The following is a 19,248-nucleotide window of genomic DNA, read 5'->3' as shown; positions in this document are numbered from 1 at the left end:
ACTTCAACCTTCCCCACATGTACTTTAAAAAGCTTATTAAACTATGTATTTAACCTACTGAACTAACCCAATAAATCACAAATATCATCCTCTTTGTGCCATTACCAAAAAATTGTTTGATTTTCATATTTTAATTACAATTATTTCTAATTAAAATTAATGTTAGTACTGAATGAGTACTTTGCATCTGTCTTCACAAAAGAGGATGCTGCCAATAGTGCAGTAAAGGAGGAAGGGTAGAGAAATTAGATAGTATAAAAATAGATAAAAGGTTGGCAGCACTCAAAGTAAAAAAAGTCACCCAGTTCAGATGGAATGCATCCTAAGTTGCTGAGAAAAGCAAAGGTGGAAATAGCAGAGGTTCTGGACACAATCTTTCACTCCTCTTTGGAAATTGGAGTAGTGTCAGAGGACTGGAGGATTACAAATGTTACACTTCTGTGCGAAAAAGGAGAGAGGGCTAAACCCAGTAACTACAGGCCAGTCAGCCTAATGTCAGTGGTAGAGAAACTTTTAAAAACCATAATCCGGGACAAAATTAAATGTCACTTGGGAAAACATGAATTAATAATTGACATCCAACACAGATTTGTTAAAGACAAATCATGTTCAACAAACTTGATTGGGTTCATCGATGAAATAATGAAGAGGGTTGATAGAAACATAGAAAATAGGTGTAGGAGTAGGCCATTCGGCCCTTCGAGCCTGCACCACCATTCAATAAGATCATGGCTGATCAATCCCTCAGTACCCCTTTCCTGCTTTCTCTCCATAATCCTTGATCCCCTTAGCCGTAAAGGCCATATCTAACTTCCTCTTGAATATATCCAATGAACTGGCATCAACAACTCTCTGCGGCAGGGAATTCCACAGGTTAGCAACTCTGAGTGAAGAAGTTTCTCCTCATCACAGTCCGAAATGGCCTACCCCTTATCCTAAGACTATGTCCCCTGGTTCTGGACTTCCCCAACATCGGGAACATTCTTCACTGCTTTCCAAATGCGCTGCTATTTCATCCTTAATGATTGATTCCAACATTTTCCCCACTACTGATGTCAGGCTAACCGATCTATAATTACCCGTTTTCTCTCTCCCTCCCTTTTTAAAAAGTGGTGTTACATTAGCTACCCTCCAGTCCATAGGAACTGATCCAGAGTCGATAGACTGTTGGAAAATGATCACCAATGCATCCACTGTTTCTGGGGCCACTTCCTTAAGTACTCTGGGATGCAGACTATCGGGCCCCGGGGATTTATCAACCTTCAATCCCATCAATTTTCCGAACACAATTTCCCGTCTAATAAGGATATCATTCAGTTCCTCCTTCTCACTCGACCTACTGTCCCCAGTACATTCGGAAGGTTATTCGTGTCTTCCTTCGTGAAGACAGAACCAAAGTATTTGTTCAATTGGTCTGCCATTTCTTTGTTCCCCATTATAAATTCACCTGAATCCGACTGCAAGGGACCTACATTTGTCTTCACTAATCTTTTTCTCTTCACATATTTATCGAAGCTTTTGCAGTCAGTTTTTATGTTCCCTGCCAGCTTCATCTCGTACTCTATTTTCCCCCTCTTAATTAAACCCTTAGTCCTCCTCTGTTGAATTCGAAATTTCTCCGCGTCCTCGGGTTTGTTACTTTCTCTAGCCAATTTATATGCCTCTTCCTTGGCTTTAACACTATCCTTAATTTTCCTTGTTAGCCACGGTTGAGCCACTTTCCCCGTTTTATTTTTACTCCAGACAGGGATGTACAATTGCTGAAGTTCATCCATGTGATCTTTAAATGTTTGCCATTGCTTATCCACCGTCAACCCTTTAAGTATTCTTTGCCAGTCTATTCTAGCCAATTCACGCTTCATACCGTCGAAGTTACCTTTCCTTAAGTTCAGGACCCTAGTTTCCAAATTAACTGTGTCACTCTCCATCTTAATAAAGAATTCTACCATATTATGGTCACTCTTCCCCAAGGGGCCCTCCACAACAAGATTGCAAATTACACATCACCCGGTCTAGGATGGCCAGCTCTCTAGTTGGTTCCTCGACATATTGGTCGAGAAAACCATTCCTAATACAATCCAGGAAATCCTCCTCCACCGTATTGCTACCAGTTTGGTGAGCCCAATCAATATGTAGATTAAAATCGCCCATGATAACTGCTGTACCTTTATTGCACACATCCCTTATTTCTTGTTTGATGCTATCCCCAACCTCACTACTACTGTTTGGTGGTCTGTACACAACTCCCACTAGCGTTTTCTGCCCTTTGGTATTCCGCAGCTCCACCCATACCGATTCCACATCATCAAGGCTAATGTCCCTCCTTACTATTGCATTAATTTCCTCTTTAACCAGCAACACCATCCCGCCTCATTTTCCTCTCTGCCTATCCTTCCTAAATGGTGAATACCCCTGGATGTTGAGTTCCCAGCCTTGGTCACCCTGGAGCCATGTCTCCGTGATGCCAATTACATCATATCCGTTAACTGCTGCCTGTGCAGTTAATTCGTCCACCTTATTCCAAATACTCCTCGCATTGAGGCACAGAGCTTGCAGGATTGTCTTTTTAACACACTTTGCCCCTTTAGAATTTTGCTGTAATGTGGCCCTTTTTGTTTTTTGCCTTGGGTTTCTCTGCCCTCCACTTTTATTATTCTCCTTTCTATCTTTTGCTTCTGCCTCCATTTTATTTCCCTCTGTCTCCCTGCATAGGTTCCCATTCCCCTGCCATATTAGTTTAACTCCTCCCCAACAGCACCAGCAAACACTCCCCCCAGGACATTGGTTCCGGTCCTGCACAGGTGCAGACCATCCAGTTTGTACTGGTCCCACCTCCCCCAGAACCGGTTCCAATGTCCCAGGAATTTGAATCCTTCCCTTTTGCACCACTCCTCAAGCCACGTATTCATCTGAGCTATCCTGCGCTTCCTACTCTGAGTAGCACGTGGCACTGGTAGCAATCGAGGTCCTACTTTTTAAATTTAGCTCCTAGCTCCCTAAATTCGTCTCGTAGGACCTCATCCCGTTTTTTACCTATATCGTTGGTACCTATATGCACCACGACAACTGGCTGTTCATCCTCCCCCTTCAAAATGTCCTGCACCCGCTCCAAGACATCCTTGACCCCTGCACCAGGGAGACAACATACCATCCTGGAGTCTCGGTTGCGCCGCAGAAATGCCTATCTATTCCCTTACAATCGAATCCCCTATCACTATAGCTCTCCCACTCTTTTTCCTGCTCTCCTGTGCAGCAGAGCCACCCACGGTGCCATGAACTTGATGAATCATCCCCCTCAACAGTACCCAAAGTGATGTATCTGTTTTGCATGGGGCTAACCGCAGGGGACCCCTGCACTACCTTCCTTCCACTGCGCTTCCAGTTGGTCACCCATTAACTATCTGACTGTGTACCCTTTACCAGCGGTGAGACCAACTCGCCAAACATGCTATTCACATCATTCTCAGCATCGTGCATGCTCCAGAGTGAATCCACCCGCAGCTCCAGTGCCGCAATGCGGTCCGTCAGGAGCTGGAGGCGGATACACTTCCCGCACACGTAGTCATCAGGGACACCGGAAGCGTCCCTCACTTCCCACATAGTACAGGAGGAGCATAACACATATCCGAGCTCTCCTGCCATGTCTTAACCCTTAGATTAACTTAAATTGGCAACAACAATGCTAAATGTTACTTACGGATATAGAAAAGAAAAAGAAAACTACTTACCAATCACCAGCCAATCACTTACCTCCTTGGCTGTGACGTCACCTTTCGATTTCTTTCTAATTCTTTTTGCCTCCCTGCTGCAGCTGCACCAGTAGGCCTCCGACGTCCCCGGACTCCCCGCTGCTCGCACTCCCGCCTCTCCGATGCGTTGGGCCTTTTGTAGGCCTCTGACATCCTCGGACTCCCTGCTGCTCGCACTCCCGCCTCTCCGATGCGTTGGGCCTTTTGTCGGCCTCCGATGTCCCCGGACTCCTTGCTGCTCGCACTACCGCCTCTCCGACGCGTTGGGCCTTTTGTTGGCCTCCAACGTCCCCAGATTCCCTGCTGCTAGCACTCCTGCCTCTCCAATGCGTTGGGCCTTTTGTCGGCCTCCGATGTCCCCGGACTCCCTGCTGCTCGCACTCCCGCCTCTCCGACGCGTTGGGCCTTTTGTAGGCCTCCGACGAAGGTAGTACCATTGATGTTGAGTATATGGACTTTCAAAAAAGGTAATTATTATGTGGTACTTTATCAGACTTGTTAGCAAAATTAAAGTTTATGGCATTAAAGGGACAGTGGCAACATTGATACAAAAATAAGAGACAGAAAGCAGAGAGTAGTAGTGAACAGTTGTTTTCAGACTGGAGGGGAATATACACTGGTATTCCCCAGAGGTCGGTATTAGGACCACTGTTTGCTTTATATATATTAATGATATGGACTTGGTTATGAGGGCATAATTTCAAAGTTTGAAGATGACACAAAACTTGGAAATGTAGCAAACAGTGATGAGGATGGTAACAGATTTAAGAGGTCATAGACATCCTGATGAAATGGGCAGCACATGGCAGAGAAGTATGAAGTGAGGCATTTGGGAAAAAGAATGAGAAGAAGCAATATAAATTAAATGGTACAATTTTAAAGAACATAGAAACCTGAGGTTCACATGCACAAATCTTTGAAGGCCATAGGAAAAGTTGATAAAGCTGTTAAAAAAAGCTTTATAAATAGAAGCAAAGAGTACAAAAACAAGGGGATGTTATGCTAAATCTTTATAAATCATTGGTTAGGTCTCAGCTTGGAATATTGTGTCCAATTTTAGACAGCACACTTAAGGAGGATGTCAAAGCCTTGGAGCGGGTGCAGAGATTTACTAGAACGATACTAGGGATAAGGGAATTCAGTTATGTGGAGAGACTAAAGAAGCTGGTGTTGTTCTCCTTAGAGCAGTGAATGTTATGGGGAGATTTAATAGAAATATTCAAAATTATGAGGAGTTTTGATGAACTAAATAAGTGGAAATGGTTTCCATTGGCAGAAGGGTCGATAACCAGAGGATGCATATTTAAGCTAATTGGCAAAAGAACCAAAGGGGCGACGAGGAGATTTTTTTCATGCAGTGAGTTACTTTGAATTGGAATGCACTGCTTGAAAGGGTGATGGACCACATTTAACAAGCACGGGCCTTACGCTAAACATTAGTAAGACAAAGGTCCTCCACCAGCCTGTCCTCGCCGCACAGCACTGCCCCCCAAACATCAAGATCCACGGCGTGGCTTGGATAACGTGGACCACTTCCCCTATCTCGGGAGCCTCCTAACAACAAGAGCAGGCATTGATGATGAGATCCAACACTGCCTCCAGTGTGCCAGTGCAGCCTTCGGCCGCCTGAGGAAGAGAGTGTTTGAAGATCAGGCCCTCAAAACTGTCACCAAGCTCGTGGTCTACAAGGCCGTAGTAATACCCACCCCCCTGTATGGCTCAGAGACATGGACCATGTACAGTAGACATCTCAAGTCGCTGGATGTCTCTGCAAGATCCTGCAAATCCCCTGGGAGGATAGACGCACAAATATTAGCGTCCTCGTCCAGGCCAACATCTCCAGCATTGAAGCACTGGCCACACTTGATCAGCTCTGCTGGGCAGGCCACATTGTTCGCATGCCAGACATGAGACTCCCAAAGCAAGCGCTCTACTCAGAACACGTCCACAGCAAACGAGCCAAAGGCGGGCAGGGGAAACAGTACAAGGACACCCTCAAAGCCTCTCTGATAAAGTGCGACATCCCCACTAACACCTGGGAGTCTCTGGCCATAGACCGCCCTAAATGGTGGAAGTGCATTCGGGAAGGTGCTGAGCTCCTCGAGTATTGTCGCCGAGAGCATGCAGAAATCAAGCGCAGGCAGCAGAAGGAGCGTGCGGCAAATCAGGCTTCCTGCCCACCCTTTCCCTCAACGACTATCTGTCCGACCTGTGACAGAAACTGTGGTTCTCGTATTGGACTGTACAACCACTTAAGAACTCATGCTAAGAGTGGAAGCAAGTCTTCCTCGATTCCGAGGGACTGCCTATGATGACGACGATGATGAGTAACTTTTAAAAAGGAATTGCATATATACTTGAAAAGGATAAATTTTCACGGCTCTGGGAAAAGAACAGGGGAGGGGGACTAATTTCATAGCTCGTACAAAGAGCCAGCACAGGCATGATGGGCCAAATTGCCTGCTGTATGATTCTATGAAGACACTATTGTTTTGATTACTGTATGTTTTTGTTAAAGATGTTTTAATTGCAGTTTAAATTTTCTCCATGCTGGATTGGATATTCCTCTCATGAAACTCCATGTTAACATTTAAAACACTATATTAAACACATCCTCATAATATATACACATTTCAATATGTGTATGGCATTCTGATTACACAGGACATTCGTTTCACTGTACCCTGTATAATTCAAAAATTTTCCTTTTATCATGCAGTACCTCGTATATACATTCCAAAATGTATTTTATGTCATGAGATATGTGCACTGACTGAGTTTTGTCCCTAAAAAAAAGACTGCATAATTGCTTCATTTTGAAAAAGATTGTGCCTAGTTCTACTAATGCATATTTTGTTCTCAAACTAATTGTAAAGACCAACTCTACACGTCTACTGCTTACTTGCTAGCAATGGAATCTCCAGCACGTTAACACATCTAGTTCTCCAATGCTAGTGGTAAGATTTTCAGGATTTTTAGATGGCTAATTGCAACATCTGATTTCATTCTTTGTAAATCTTTCAACCCACAATGCAATATAAATGCCTACTTACAAGAATCTCTCCCAATCCAGTTTACACAATCAAAAAAGATCAAGATCCCTGTTTGCACTATATTTAATTCCAGGGTATGGAAATCAACATCAAATGAAACTTATAAAGTGCACACCTCACATTCCTCTAATAAACAACCTTCCAAGAATGGAACTCAGAATGGTATAGTCTCCCACCCTTGGCCAGAGTGACAATAGATCTACACTACTGGTGCAGGCAATAAAGGGAATGGGGTACAACCAGAATATGGTACAATATCTTGAATATTATGCACCAAAGTCCAAAGTCTGTGACACTTTAGAACAGTATGCACCTTAGATCTCATCTCAGTATGGTATAAAGTGAGTCATGCGACAGTGACTTTCAGTACAGTGGGAGCAGAGCGAACACTGCACAGAAGAGCGTTATATTGCTTCAGCAAAATTTAACAATTGAAAATATTAAACTATTGATAAAAAAAAATCAGAGTACACTGCTCCCAAACTTTTGTGCTACTGTTGCAATCTCTTTGTTACTGATATTCCTTGTCGCAAGTCAATGTCACTCAGTATAGAGCCTCTCTGAAAAACCTTTAAACTATAGCTTTAAGACATATACAGTGCCACAAGACAAAATAAATGTGAAAGTTAAATCAAGTTTCCAATCATCAGGAATCTAGTTCTAACTTTATTAATTATTGTGTCACATTCAAGTTTGATGAACCCTGGATTTAAAATAATGTAAACATGTTGGCATAGAGAAAGGAACTTTTTTTAAGTCAGAACTGAAATATTGCAATACATCCCAGTCTAAAAAGGAAAATAGAATTGTTTGAATATGCTAACAATAGCACGATAAACACCGTCCTTTTCATGGTCCAACAACAAAGCATGTAATTCAGAAAATACATGTACTTTTACTAATGTGTTTCCACATTACAACAGTGACTGCACTCCAAAAGTACATAATTGGCTGTAAAGCGCTTTGAGACGTCCAGTGGTCATGAAAAGCGCTGCATAAATGCAAGTCTTTCTTTTGTGTACTTAAGTAGACTATCTACTATCTTCATAATTTCAACCATATATGCAAGTGTACAATACTAAATCAGTTGCATTTCATATTAATGCATAATTAGGGAAAGGAGAAATTAATAGCATTATCCATATTATCAGAATAATGATCCAATGGCTATTCAAGAGATGTAACTATTCAATTACAAACTGACTGAACCAATCAAAGGCAAAGTGTCACAGCAACAAGTGAACAACAGTAAATGGATATAAAAGCAACAACTGTCATCAAAAGATAGGTCTCAAAAACTTGGATTTATTACCCACTTTTGCAAACTGTTTGTATAAAGGTGTTCAATGCACCCTCCAGGCACTTAGAAGCTCTATTTTGTTTTATTCTATACCAGTTGATCTCAATTAAGTGAGACTTGGCACGTGAGTAGACCCACACCCGTTTACTAAACAAAGTAGATGTTTTCTATCTCACCAAGTGCTGGAACGGTGTGCTTTATCCAATAAGTAGTAACAAAATCAGTACTTACACATTTTCTAATGGCCCAACAAACCAAACTTTCCCATTTTTGTTTAAGAACCAGAACTTTGTTGTACAAGAAATACCTTACAAGTATCTGATAAGTAAACAAGTTGCTGCCCAAATTGCCAGTTTCATAACACTTATTGCACATTACATAAGAAATTCACTAGTATATCCTGCCTGGCTACAAAAACATTTAAAAACAATGTGAATAGCCTGGAACAAAACTTCAATAGCAAAATAACAGTTGAGATGTACAAGATGTCATGTGGGTTCATAATCTTGTGTTCACAATGTGCCACAAATCACCACCTACCCACTAGTAGCATCTGCTGACATTTTAAAATATATTGATCAGTGATTCTACATAGGATACTAGAGGATGCATGGAAAATGGAATTAATCATATTGCACCTAATCAGGCATTAGCTGTTAGCTTAGTGGGGTGGGGAGAAAACACGAGAAAATAAGCTGCAATCTAGTGTTCAATAATAGAATGAAGAGGTGCAATGGAAGATCATACAGTTGCAACCAACAGTGATCACTTTTTTATTTGTAACCAATATATTTAAAGCTAAAATGCTTACTAAAAAAGCTCAGTGTTTCAGTGTATACCTTTAATCAACCTATTTAATGAACTAATCTGGAAAACACATTCTAGTTTAATTGTTCTTCCTGTTGACTGCCCCTATTTTCAACAGCTGCTACTAACCTTTGTGTAATACATGGTAATACTGCAACACTAGATGGCAGTGCCAGAGGTCATTCTAATGTGGCCTACATAACTGTTCTATAAAACTTTAGAAATCATTATGCTTTTCTAAAGTTGTAATAACTTCAGTTGATATCATGTAAATAATATTCCTTACTTAGCTGTTATTTATTGTTACTATTATTTTAAATTATGCTTAAATAAATAGTATTGGAATTCTGACCCTGTCCATATTTAAAATTATAATTTGGTGCAAAGTAGGTTATGATTTACAGTGTGCAACAAAATCCCATGCTCACAAGAGAGAGAGAGAGAGCGAGCACCCTAAAATAGTTTTTCCACGGATTCAGAAAAATGGTGAGTTTCATCGTGTCCAGATAACTCGGGTTACGTTTTTCTATCCGATCCTTTAAATTGCAGTAAATCTAAAATGTTCAAAGAAACCGGGAGTAATTCATGAACAACTGATATAATTCGAGAGTCCTTGCCGTCCTTGGAAGATATGGTACACTGAAGCATATGTGCCAGCAGTTACCAGACGAGATAACACGCGGAGCTACCAGAGTTCCAGCTACACATCTGGTGACCTTGAGATTGCGATACGAGGGTGGGAGATTCCTCTGTACGCTAACAAACCCGATAGGGAAATTAACATTTATAAACACACACATTTGATGTTATGCTTTTGTAGTGATTGCAGGTCTGACTTCAAAAAATGTATGTATCTAATATGTTTGAGAATGAAATTTACAAGATTCAAAGACCGGACAGGTAGTCCTTTCAAACGACACTTCTTGCATAATGTTAACACCACCCCTCAAATAAAAAACTAGTGGTTTCAACATATAAGCATTGAGTTTATTTATCTCTTCGGATAAAGACGTTAACCGAGATCAATGCTCATAAAGCTCTCAATAGTCTTCAAGCCACTGTTATGCATGTCGGCGAGTGGATTCGTGTATTTTGTGCTGTCCTTTGACATGTTGTGTGTAATAATCAGCAGGGGGCGCTATTGCACGAAGCAAATACTTCAATACCTTGACTAAAGGTTGCTCAAAATTCCTCTCTGCTCAGCTGCTAAAACCAATGCCTAGTGCATTCTAATATTCCCTTCTTTATTCTTGCTAGTGCTTTGTGTTTTGGTAATAACATTCATATCACTCGTAAAACGTACATAGCAGATCATACAATTCAGTAGATGCTGACTGAAGGAAATGTTTGATGTCAATGAACGCACAGTATTTCAAGCGTGTGGGCACTCCGGAGTGAAAACTTATCACACCAATTCTACAATCAAAGGCTTCGTGGAGATAGTTGCTGGAGGATACTGATGTACTCACCATATTGACTTCAGAAACCATATCTATACTGGCAATGTCTATGTTCATGCCAACAAGCACAGGGTCACCTGCAGACAAACAAGATCGTCCGCAATGTGATCTCTTTACATTTAACTCTTTGCTATCAACCAAGATCGTTTTACAACACAATAGCAGGCAACGTGGTTCCTTTTTTTTTCCATTAACGTGCTTTAAAATCACATTTCTTTAAATTAAACACATACACAAAACGCACTGACAGTCGTTTCCATGCAACATTACAGTATGTGACCGGCATTTGCTATCCTGTTTTACTACGACGAATTTTTAAGAACCAGATAGCGGTAGAGTCCAGAAGAGACGGTTAAAATGAAAATGGTGCTAAAATGTTTTATTTAACATACATTTTAAAACTAAATTTAGCTAAATGTGCTTTTCTTTTGCGGGGGGGGGGGGGGGGCGACGCTCAGAATGCATTGCAGGACTGTCTCTCGCCTACTAAGTGATTATTTTGAAGCCCTTCTTAACTGACAATCTAATACCTAATTACTGATATGTAGCTTTAATAACTAATAGCACAACTTATTGGACTGACGTCTGGGCATCAAATATAGATGGCTATAAAAGACCCATTAAAGATGATACTGGCGAAACGGTGTACTGTAAGTGTGGAATTCAGTCAACTTGGGTCCAAATAATTTTAACTTTTAAATCATTCTAGATCCGTAGCCAAGAAGCAAGGGCAAAAACCACAGGGACAAGACTGTAAGAAATCACATTAATACTAAATCAAATTACCTCCAAAATCTGGCCTCAAACGGATGTCATAGCCCTTCAACAGTCTATCAACGGTCTCCTTCACCAATGACATATTACTGGGGTCATTGACACTAGATGAGAGAGAGAGAGAGAGAAAGAAAAGGGACAGCGAATACTTGAGAATGGCAGATCTTTTAAGCTTGAAGTAATGTGGCATTTGCCAATGATGAGGTGCAGAGAGAGAGAGAGGCACCTCTCTATCTGCCCGGCGCTATGGCTTACCTTTGTGCACAGACCATCGCCACTAGCAAGGGAAACGACAAAGCCCTAAAGTAGCCCCTTTTCCGAACTCTCAGCATCCCTAAGTTTTCAGATGATTTCGGGTTTTTTCAGCGAAGGCAGGAAAGATAGAGGATCCAACTTATTCTGACCAGTGCAGTAATTCCAAGGTGGGGGCGCCTGCGCACACTCCTCACAACATCAAAGCCAGTGGATGTGGGGAAGCGGCTTCACTTTGCAACAAAAAAATATACAGTAACAGAGAAAGAAGGGGGGGGAAAGGGAAAGAGAGGAAAATGGGAAGAAAGGGGAAGCAAGGACGGAAAAAGAGAGAGGAAGAAAGGTGAAGGAGGAGGAAGGGGGAAAAAAACAAGATGTCTGAGGCTGTTCTTTTAAGCAACGTCTGTTTTCTCCTCTCTTTTTTTTGTTTCCCCCTCTTTAGATGCTGGCTGTTAGAGCATCTGAAAATGCCGGGGAGGAAGGACACCGTGTGCTTGTCTCTTCCAAAAATCTTGGCGCATGGTGCTGTTTTAGAAACCGCTATCCTCCCAGCCGGCTCGTCATTCCCACAGAGCAGGAGAGAGAGAAAAATAAATAAAAGGAAATTTGGTTAATTCTGGGAGATGCTCAGTCAGTTAAAAAAAAAACACACACTACGCGCGGCTTCCTTTGGAAAAAGAAAAAAAACGCGGAGATGGGAGCCTGCCAGCTTCCGCCTGGCTCCACATTAATATTCGTGAGCACGCAGGGACACGTCCATCGCCTCCCTTCTCGCTTGCTTTTTTTTGATGGTGTATGGGGGCGAGTAATTTTCTTAATTTTTTCATTTATTATTTTTTTTGTACGTAGAAAATAAAAGAAGAAAAAAAAACGAACCGAGTGTTGGGATTATATTGTGAGACGGTCTGTGCGAGTGCTGTATTTTCGGTGTGACTGTGGTGGTGGGGGGGGGGTTGTTCCTCCACACGGTGAGATCGTTGCCCGCACCGAGCGCGAGCCCAACGGCTTTTTTTTAAATTAACGGACGCCTGGTCACGTGAGACCGGGCTCAAGGCGGGAAAGGGGATTCCTCGAGTCTCCACACGGAGAGGTACAGGGAGCAAAATGCACACTTGCACAACACGGCCCTCCAAATCTGTGTTTTCCCCAATTATCCATACATAATTCTACTGCCTTCATATATATATATCTATAATATGCACCCACTTATGGTTTTTCTATATATTGTCTCTGAAGCCACTATTCAGCGCCTGTATATATATATTATATATACACACACGCACATGTTTTTTAAATATTTGATGCCACTATTTAAGCCTTCTAAACACAGCGCTTTCCTAAAGACCCCATCAGATGGCATGGGGTTCTGAAACAGGTTTTCTTTTAAAGAGAGTGGTGGGAGGGAGAAGCAAAATGTTTCTTTTTTTTGGTGCTATGTTTGAGTAGTTACCTACACTGAGCAGCTCTGGGGGATTTGAGACTGGGTTTTACTATTCAATTACAAAATAATCCGCAAGGAGGTTTAACCGGTCGAATTAAAGTGAAGAACGCACTAGACTTCAGTTACAACCTCTTTAGCTTATCAGACTGTAGAAACAAATTCAATGCGGTGTCTTGATGCAACTTTGAAAAGGGAGAACTGCATTGTCCCATTCATTTCTTTAAATACGAGATACACTTAGTGAGAAAGATTGTAATACATAATAAATTGTACACTGCTTATGGCAGTTTTACAATATTGCGCCTACTTTTGACGACCAGCGGTTACAATGGTCATTGCTACACGAATTAGATGATTTTGTTTGACTTTATTCAGAGATGATGTGTGGGGCGTCGTTAACGAATAGAATGGGAATCTTTTTCATTCACACCAGATATTTTGTGGTTTCTAAGGTGAGCTATCCCCATCCAAATCCCACAGTTTGTTATGGAAACTAAGCCGTAATATTTTACATTGTTTGAAACCATTATTCCGAAAGACCTCAACATTATTGGGACGGTTTTGTTTTAAAGCTCTAATTGGTTAACATTTGAACTTAACAATTGTTGGACCAGAAAAGACCATGGTTCAACTAGTTTGCTTCTATCATCCTGATAATGGCTTGTTGACTGATCATAGCAACCGATCACCATCGTTTAGTCTACAACAAACAAATAAGGCGAGAAAACCCCCAGTGGTGGAAAGCTTTAGAAACTTAAATAAATATTCTCCCCATCAATTTATATTGGGCCAGGAAGGGAAAACTTTGACTAAAGATGTTTAAGAACAAAGATGATACAATTGTTCCGCATGTGTGTGGTGCATGGGTAGAACAAATGTATACTTGCACACAGCCTCATAAACTCTTGGCCATTCAATCTGTCACTCTGTTTGGATCCTGTTGCAGGATCGAGTGTGACTATGTTTCTTCTCTGTGCAAATGGACCGCAAGCATCGTCGTTTCCAATCAGTGGCACTTTAAAACTCCTCATAACTGTAAAGAAGAACAGACGTTGTTACATAGTGGTGGTATGTGGGTCCCCGCACTCTATTCCTCACATGGTGAGTTTGCCATTTTATTCCAGCCACGAAGAGAAACACGAAACTGATGGTCACGTGCCAGATGGATCATTAGTAAGCAAGTCATCCAACCCATTCTTGCACAATTCCGACATCTCAATTGCAGACAAGCAGAGCCCAGATATTCTACACATCTATGGTATAAGAAATGGGCACATTTTATAGAAAAGTTTCAGGAGTGATAGATAAATTACCAATGATTTAATTTTTTTTCCAAGGTGCACAATTTAAGTTATGAGGGACTTTTGTGCCAAACTTTTGGCTTAGACCTAATTAACTCACTTAGTTCAATGAATTTTATGATCACATGCAAAAATGTACTAAGGAGTTTCACAAAACCTTACATCTTTTCAAGATTATTGTGAAGTGCCTTGGGACATTTTCCTATGTCAAAGCACGAGAGATTATTAGCAAAAATGAGAGCACAGGGAATGATGTGGTTTGATAGTTGGATGGGAGGTAGTAAACAAAGAGAAGGAATAAAGGGAATGTTCTCCGATGGACAGGATTTGACAAATGGCATTCAACAAGGATCTGTACTGGGGTCTCAGCATTTCTTTATATATATTTATGAACTGGTTGAAGGAATTTCTATATCCAAATTTGCAGATCACCCTAAATTGGGAGGCACAGTAATTTGTGTAGATGAAAGATGAATAATTTACAAAGGGACATAGACTAAATGAGTGAGCAAAACTATGGCAGATTAAGCTCAATGTAGGAAATTGTGAGGTCATCCATTTTAAATCTGAGAAAGACTAATAGCAATATTTTCCTAATGGTGAGAGACTAAGAGCTGTGGAGGTGCAAAACTTTATGTTATCCATCTGCACAAATCACTAGAAGTTAGTGCAGAGGTACAAAAAGTAATCAAGAAGTTTAATGGAATGTTGACCTTTATCTGAAGGGGATTAGAATACAAAAGTGAGGAAGTGATGCTTCAATTGTACAGAGGCTTCATCGGACCCCATCTGGAGTACTGTGTTCAGTTTTGGGCACCGGACCTCAGAAAAGAGTTTTTGGCCTTAATGGTACAGTGCAAAGTTGCCAGAATGATATTGGGCTTTAAATGTTTAAATTACAAGGACAATAGGATAATATTGCATAATAGGAACAGGAGTAGGCCATTTAGCCCCTTGAACCTTGTTCTGCCATTCAATGAGATCATGGCTGATTTGTGACCTAACGCCTTTGCCCGATATCCCTTAATACCTTTGGTTAACAAAAATCTATCAATCTCAGATTTAAAATTAACCATTGACCTAGCGTCAACTGTCATTTGTGGAAGAGAGTTCCAAACTTCTACCACCCTTTGCATGTAGAAGTGTTTCCTAACTTTGAGTGATGATCTAATTGAGGTGTTTAAATTGATAAAGGAATTTGCTGGGGTAGAAACAAAGAAAATATTTTCTCTGATGGAGGAATCCAGTACAAGGGAGCATCACCTTAAAATTAGAGCTAGGCCATTTAGGAGTGAAATCAAGAGACACTTTTTCACACAAAGGGAACTCTCTCCCCCAACAGGTTGTGGATGCTGTGTCAATTGAAAATTTGAAGACTCAAATCCATAGATTTTGAATTGGTAAAGGTGTCAATATATAAGAGGCTCCAGAAGAGGCAAGGGCCCAGAGGCAGCACGGGCCAGCCCACACTGCGATATATGTGTGCACTAGGTTCGTGCAGCAGAGCTGGTCTCCTTCATCTTGATTAATCCTTGCCACTGGACCAAGACCTAGCTCTGTCAAGCCCGTGTGGTGGCTGGTGTGCAGCGGCCACCACACGTTAAAAAAAATCCACGCACAGGCATCTTCCACCCTTCAACATGTAGGTCGGGATCCGGAATATTAGATCCTTCATTGAAACACCTGTGAACGCATCCCATTTTGGAATGTCAGCAAGTCATCCTCGATACGAGGGACCACCTAAGAAAGAAGTTCTTACATACATGCATGTTATTGTGGTGGTTGTGCTGGTGGGAAGTACCCACTTATGCAACCACCATGGAGACATAGGCATCATTATTCCCAGAGTTAAATAGAATGTTGATGGTCTCTTTAGGCTTCTTCAACTAACCCAATGGTAAACCCCACCAAGCCTTTATAATGTGCCTTATTTGCAATAAAACATTGAATATAATACGTTGACAATGTAAAAGAATCCACTTGATAAATGTTTAATAAGTTATCATGTAATATCGTACGACGCTTTGCCGTTAATATACATGAGCTAATTATCAATTAAATATTTTTCCTGATTTACAGCCTGGAGCAGCATTCTTTGAAGTGCAACAAAGTATTGTCGCAATTCGCAGTCAGTCATCTCCAGCGGGGCTTTTCTCATCTAGATGCGAAGTCCACGCAAGTTCTACCCGAAGCGCTACAGGGGATTTGTGTTATAATCCGGCGAAGTATTTTATTTCTCCCAAACACTGTATCAGTCAACACAAATATTGAAAATATTTTATTAAATATTAACACGTGATTTTCTCTTCGGAAATCATTTTTCAATGTCGGCGTCAATTCTTGATGAAATTAAATTAAATAAGACGTATTTGTCCAGGCGCAGTTTTGTGCAGAAAACCTTGGCGGTAGGAATGGAAATGAAAAAGTTAATTATTCCCTGTATCGAATAGCCCTGCTTGATTCAAAGCGCGCTTCCCTTGTATTGCGTTGTGGCTGGTTTAGCAACACCAACATGCGCGAATTATGCACGAAGGAACTGCTACTAGAATGTTGTTCAATATATATATGGACTGACCTTCCTGTAAAGTCATAACTTAAACTAGTGTGAAAGTTCCTATTTTACTATTATAAAAACACTGGCTATTGTTTTACGGGTAGGGGGATAATGGTTATCGCACAGAAAGACGCTAATAAAAAATTCGCTAATAAGAAAAACTGTAAAGACAAGAACCTTAACTATATCCCGTTGCTCGGAGAAAAAAAACTATAGCAACCATGAATTGGACGCTGAATGTCATCACGTGAGACCACAGTGGATTACATTGGTTGTTGGCTGTCCTGTTCTGCAAGGTTACTAGGACAGGATATGTATCATTTTATGTTAGCCCGTAAGCATGGACGCGTCGTGGGTTATGAACGGCCCCGCCCCTCCCCTCCAAAAAAAATGTTTTTCTCTCTCTCAGAATCTAGTCTCTCCAGCATTCAGGAAAAGCGCCAGTGTGCATATGTATACATATGGAACTTGGAGAGGCGTTCCAAGTCTCCATATAACATCGGGAGGTTTAATATAAATTGATCTGTAGTGGCTCAGGTAACACCAGCGAACGATTCAACTGTGGAAAAATATATGATTGGGTGATCCATTAGCATTAGTTTAGCTTAATGTAGGTGTAGGCTATCCTTGGTGTGGTGGTGGAATTGGTGGTGAGGACAGCGATGGGAGTATTGGGGTGGGGGTCATAAATAATTTCCTTGAAAATTACTGCCGAGTAAATTTGCGAACTGGCAATCCATATCTAATTGTAAAATGCATTACAATATATATACGGTATAGATTAATTAAGATTTTAATGTTTGTTAGATATTGTATTCAAACGCGAAAAATTCCACGGATTACATTTGTATTGAATGAACAATGAAATGGAGGTTTATAGAATTACAGCTCAGAAACAGACCATTCGGTCCAACAGGTCTGTGCCGGTGTTATACTCCACAAGAGCCTCCTCCTACCCCACTCCATCTAACCGTATCAGCATTAGGTTAATAACAGTGTACCTTAATAGCAATTGGGCTATTAAATGGGTAGACACATGAATAATGGAAAATGCATGTTTAATAGAATATTAATTCACCGTTTGTGAATTAAATTAGGAAGTTAAACGCCGACAACATTTTGACTGTGACTGCTCACCAACAAGTTTTGGGGTCGCCGAATAACGCAAGGATTATGCCGTGTAGCAGTCAACATATTCGCTAATATTCCTCCTTCCACTAATTCTGATTATCTAGTTTATCTATGATAAAGACCTAACGCCGTCATTTAAGTCCCTGAATCCATCTCAAATTTGTTGAGGGAGGAGGATAGAGAGACATCAAGTGTGATAATCTCAGATTGATTCTTGGAGACTGGCAATGTAAAGCACTGATAAATAACGAGATGGATATGAGCTATTTGTTATTTTAAATAAATATAGTATCAGAAGAAATGCAGTAATTTGCAATCTAATCTCTCTCGGCTGGGTGTCCACGCCTTGCCAGGATTCCTGACGGCTCCTCTCTAATTCCTGCCAAAAGTATCAGTGGATTTCTTGCTTTTAATCTCCCATGATGCCTTATTCGATTATTGTCAATGCTCGCCATCCCGGACCGGCTGTTAAACTCTTTAGTTTTAAACTGAGCCACTCAGTTGAGCCTCGACAGCAGCGGAGAAATAAAAGGAGAGTGGAAAATTGCCTCCCTCAAGAGAAAAAGGCTCAACATTGAGGTACTAAAGTGTTTTTTTTATCGTTTCTTTTATTCTTCATGAAATGGCACAATGACGGCAAAAGTGAGGAGGCTTAGAATATGAGACATGCAAATGGTTACTGCTGACATGAGATCTGTGGTTACAATGTCTACCAGCCGTGTGGGTTTACTGATTTTTGTCTGTTGCACAGCACTGTGGTGGTGAGTCTATCTTATTTACATTTCTACTAAGTTGAATGCCTGTTTTTGTTCTCCCCACGTATTTTATGATGTTTTTTTTGTAATGTCGTATTTGAATAGATTGATAGCCAAGCGAAAAAAAAGACAAACACTTTCTTCTTTGATTGCCAAAGGCGCCCTTGACCTCAATGTTAATCTGTATTTACAGTATAGGAGAGACGCTCGGAAATAGATCTTCCAATCAAGACAATGAAGTAAGAGTCCATTCGGAAAACATCACACGTATTCTCGATAGACTTCTTGATGGATATGACAACAGGCTACGACCCGGGTTTGGAGGTAAGAAATATGTTTTTCTTTCACATGCCCCTTCGTCTTGCAAACAGATTCAAACCTATTCGCACCCCTTCCTTATATGACGTACTTCTTAATCGATGCGATTTGAAGTCTGAACTAATCGTAAATGTTTACACTCTATTGCAGACATGTCCACAATAATAGTTTTGCAAGGACCGAGATGATTTTGGAACAGAATGCCGCGCATCAACATTGTCGCCCAAACTTTGAGTTTTTAAAAATTGTATTCTATATTTTTACATGTGACACATGAGTGTATGTGGCACTCACAGAAACGCGCAACCCAAGATGATGCTTTAACGTTGTTTGGTCTTTTCTAGGCCCTGTCA

General features: G+C 40.9%; 1 protein-coding gene across 2 annotated transcripts in view; it reads right to left on the bottom strand.

Moving 5' to 3' along the window:
• LOC139262887 (gamma-aminobutyric acid receptor subunit beta-2) overlaps positions 1-12,157 on the bottom strand; it is a 454,786-nt gene extending 442,629 nt beyond the window's left edge. The window contains exons 1-3 of one of the 2 annotated variants that reach the window (XM_070878139.1): positions 11,399-12,157; positions 11,156-11,247; positions 10,379-10,446 (exon numbers count right to left, since the gene is read on the bottom strand). In XM_070878139.1, coding sequence (XP_070734240.1) covers positions 10,379-10,446; positions 11,156-11,247; positions 11,399-11,475 — 237 coding nt within the window. In that variant the 5' untranslated portion in view covers positions 11,476-12,157. The remainder of the gene's footprint in view (positions 1-10,378; positions 10,447-11,155; positions 11,248-11,398) is intronic. The other variant, XM_070878141.1, reaches the window with a different exon arrangement.
• Positions 12,158-19,248: the final 7,091 nt, after the last annotated feature.

This window comes from Pristiophorus japonicus, chromosome 4 (genome assembly GCF_044704955.1).
Source record: "Pristiophorus japonicus isolate sPriJap1 chromosome 4, sPriJap1.hap1, whole genome shotgun sequence".
In the NCBI taxonomy this organism is placed as follows: domain Eukaryota; kingdom Metazoa; phylum Chordata; class Chondrichthyes; family Pristiophoridae; genus Pristiophorus; species Pristiophorus japonicus.
This window is presented reverse-complemented; position numbering and strand designations above follow the sequence as displayed.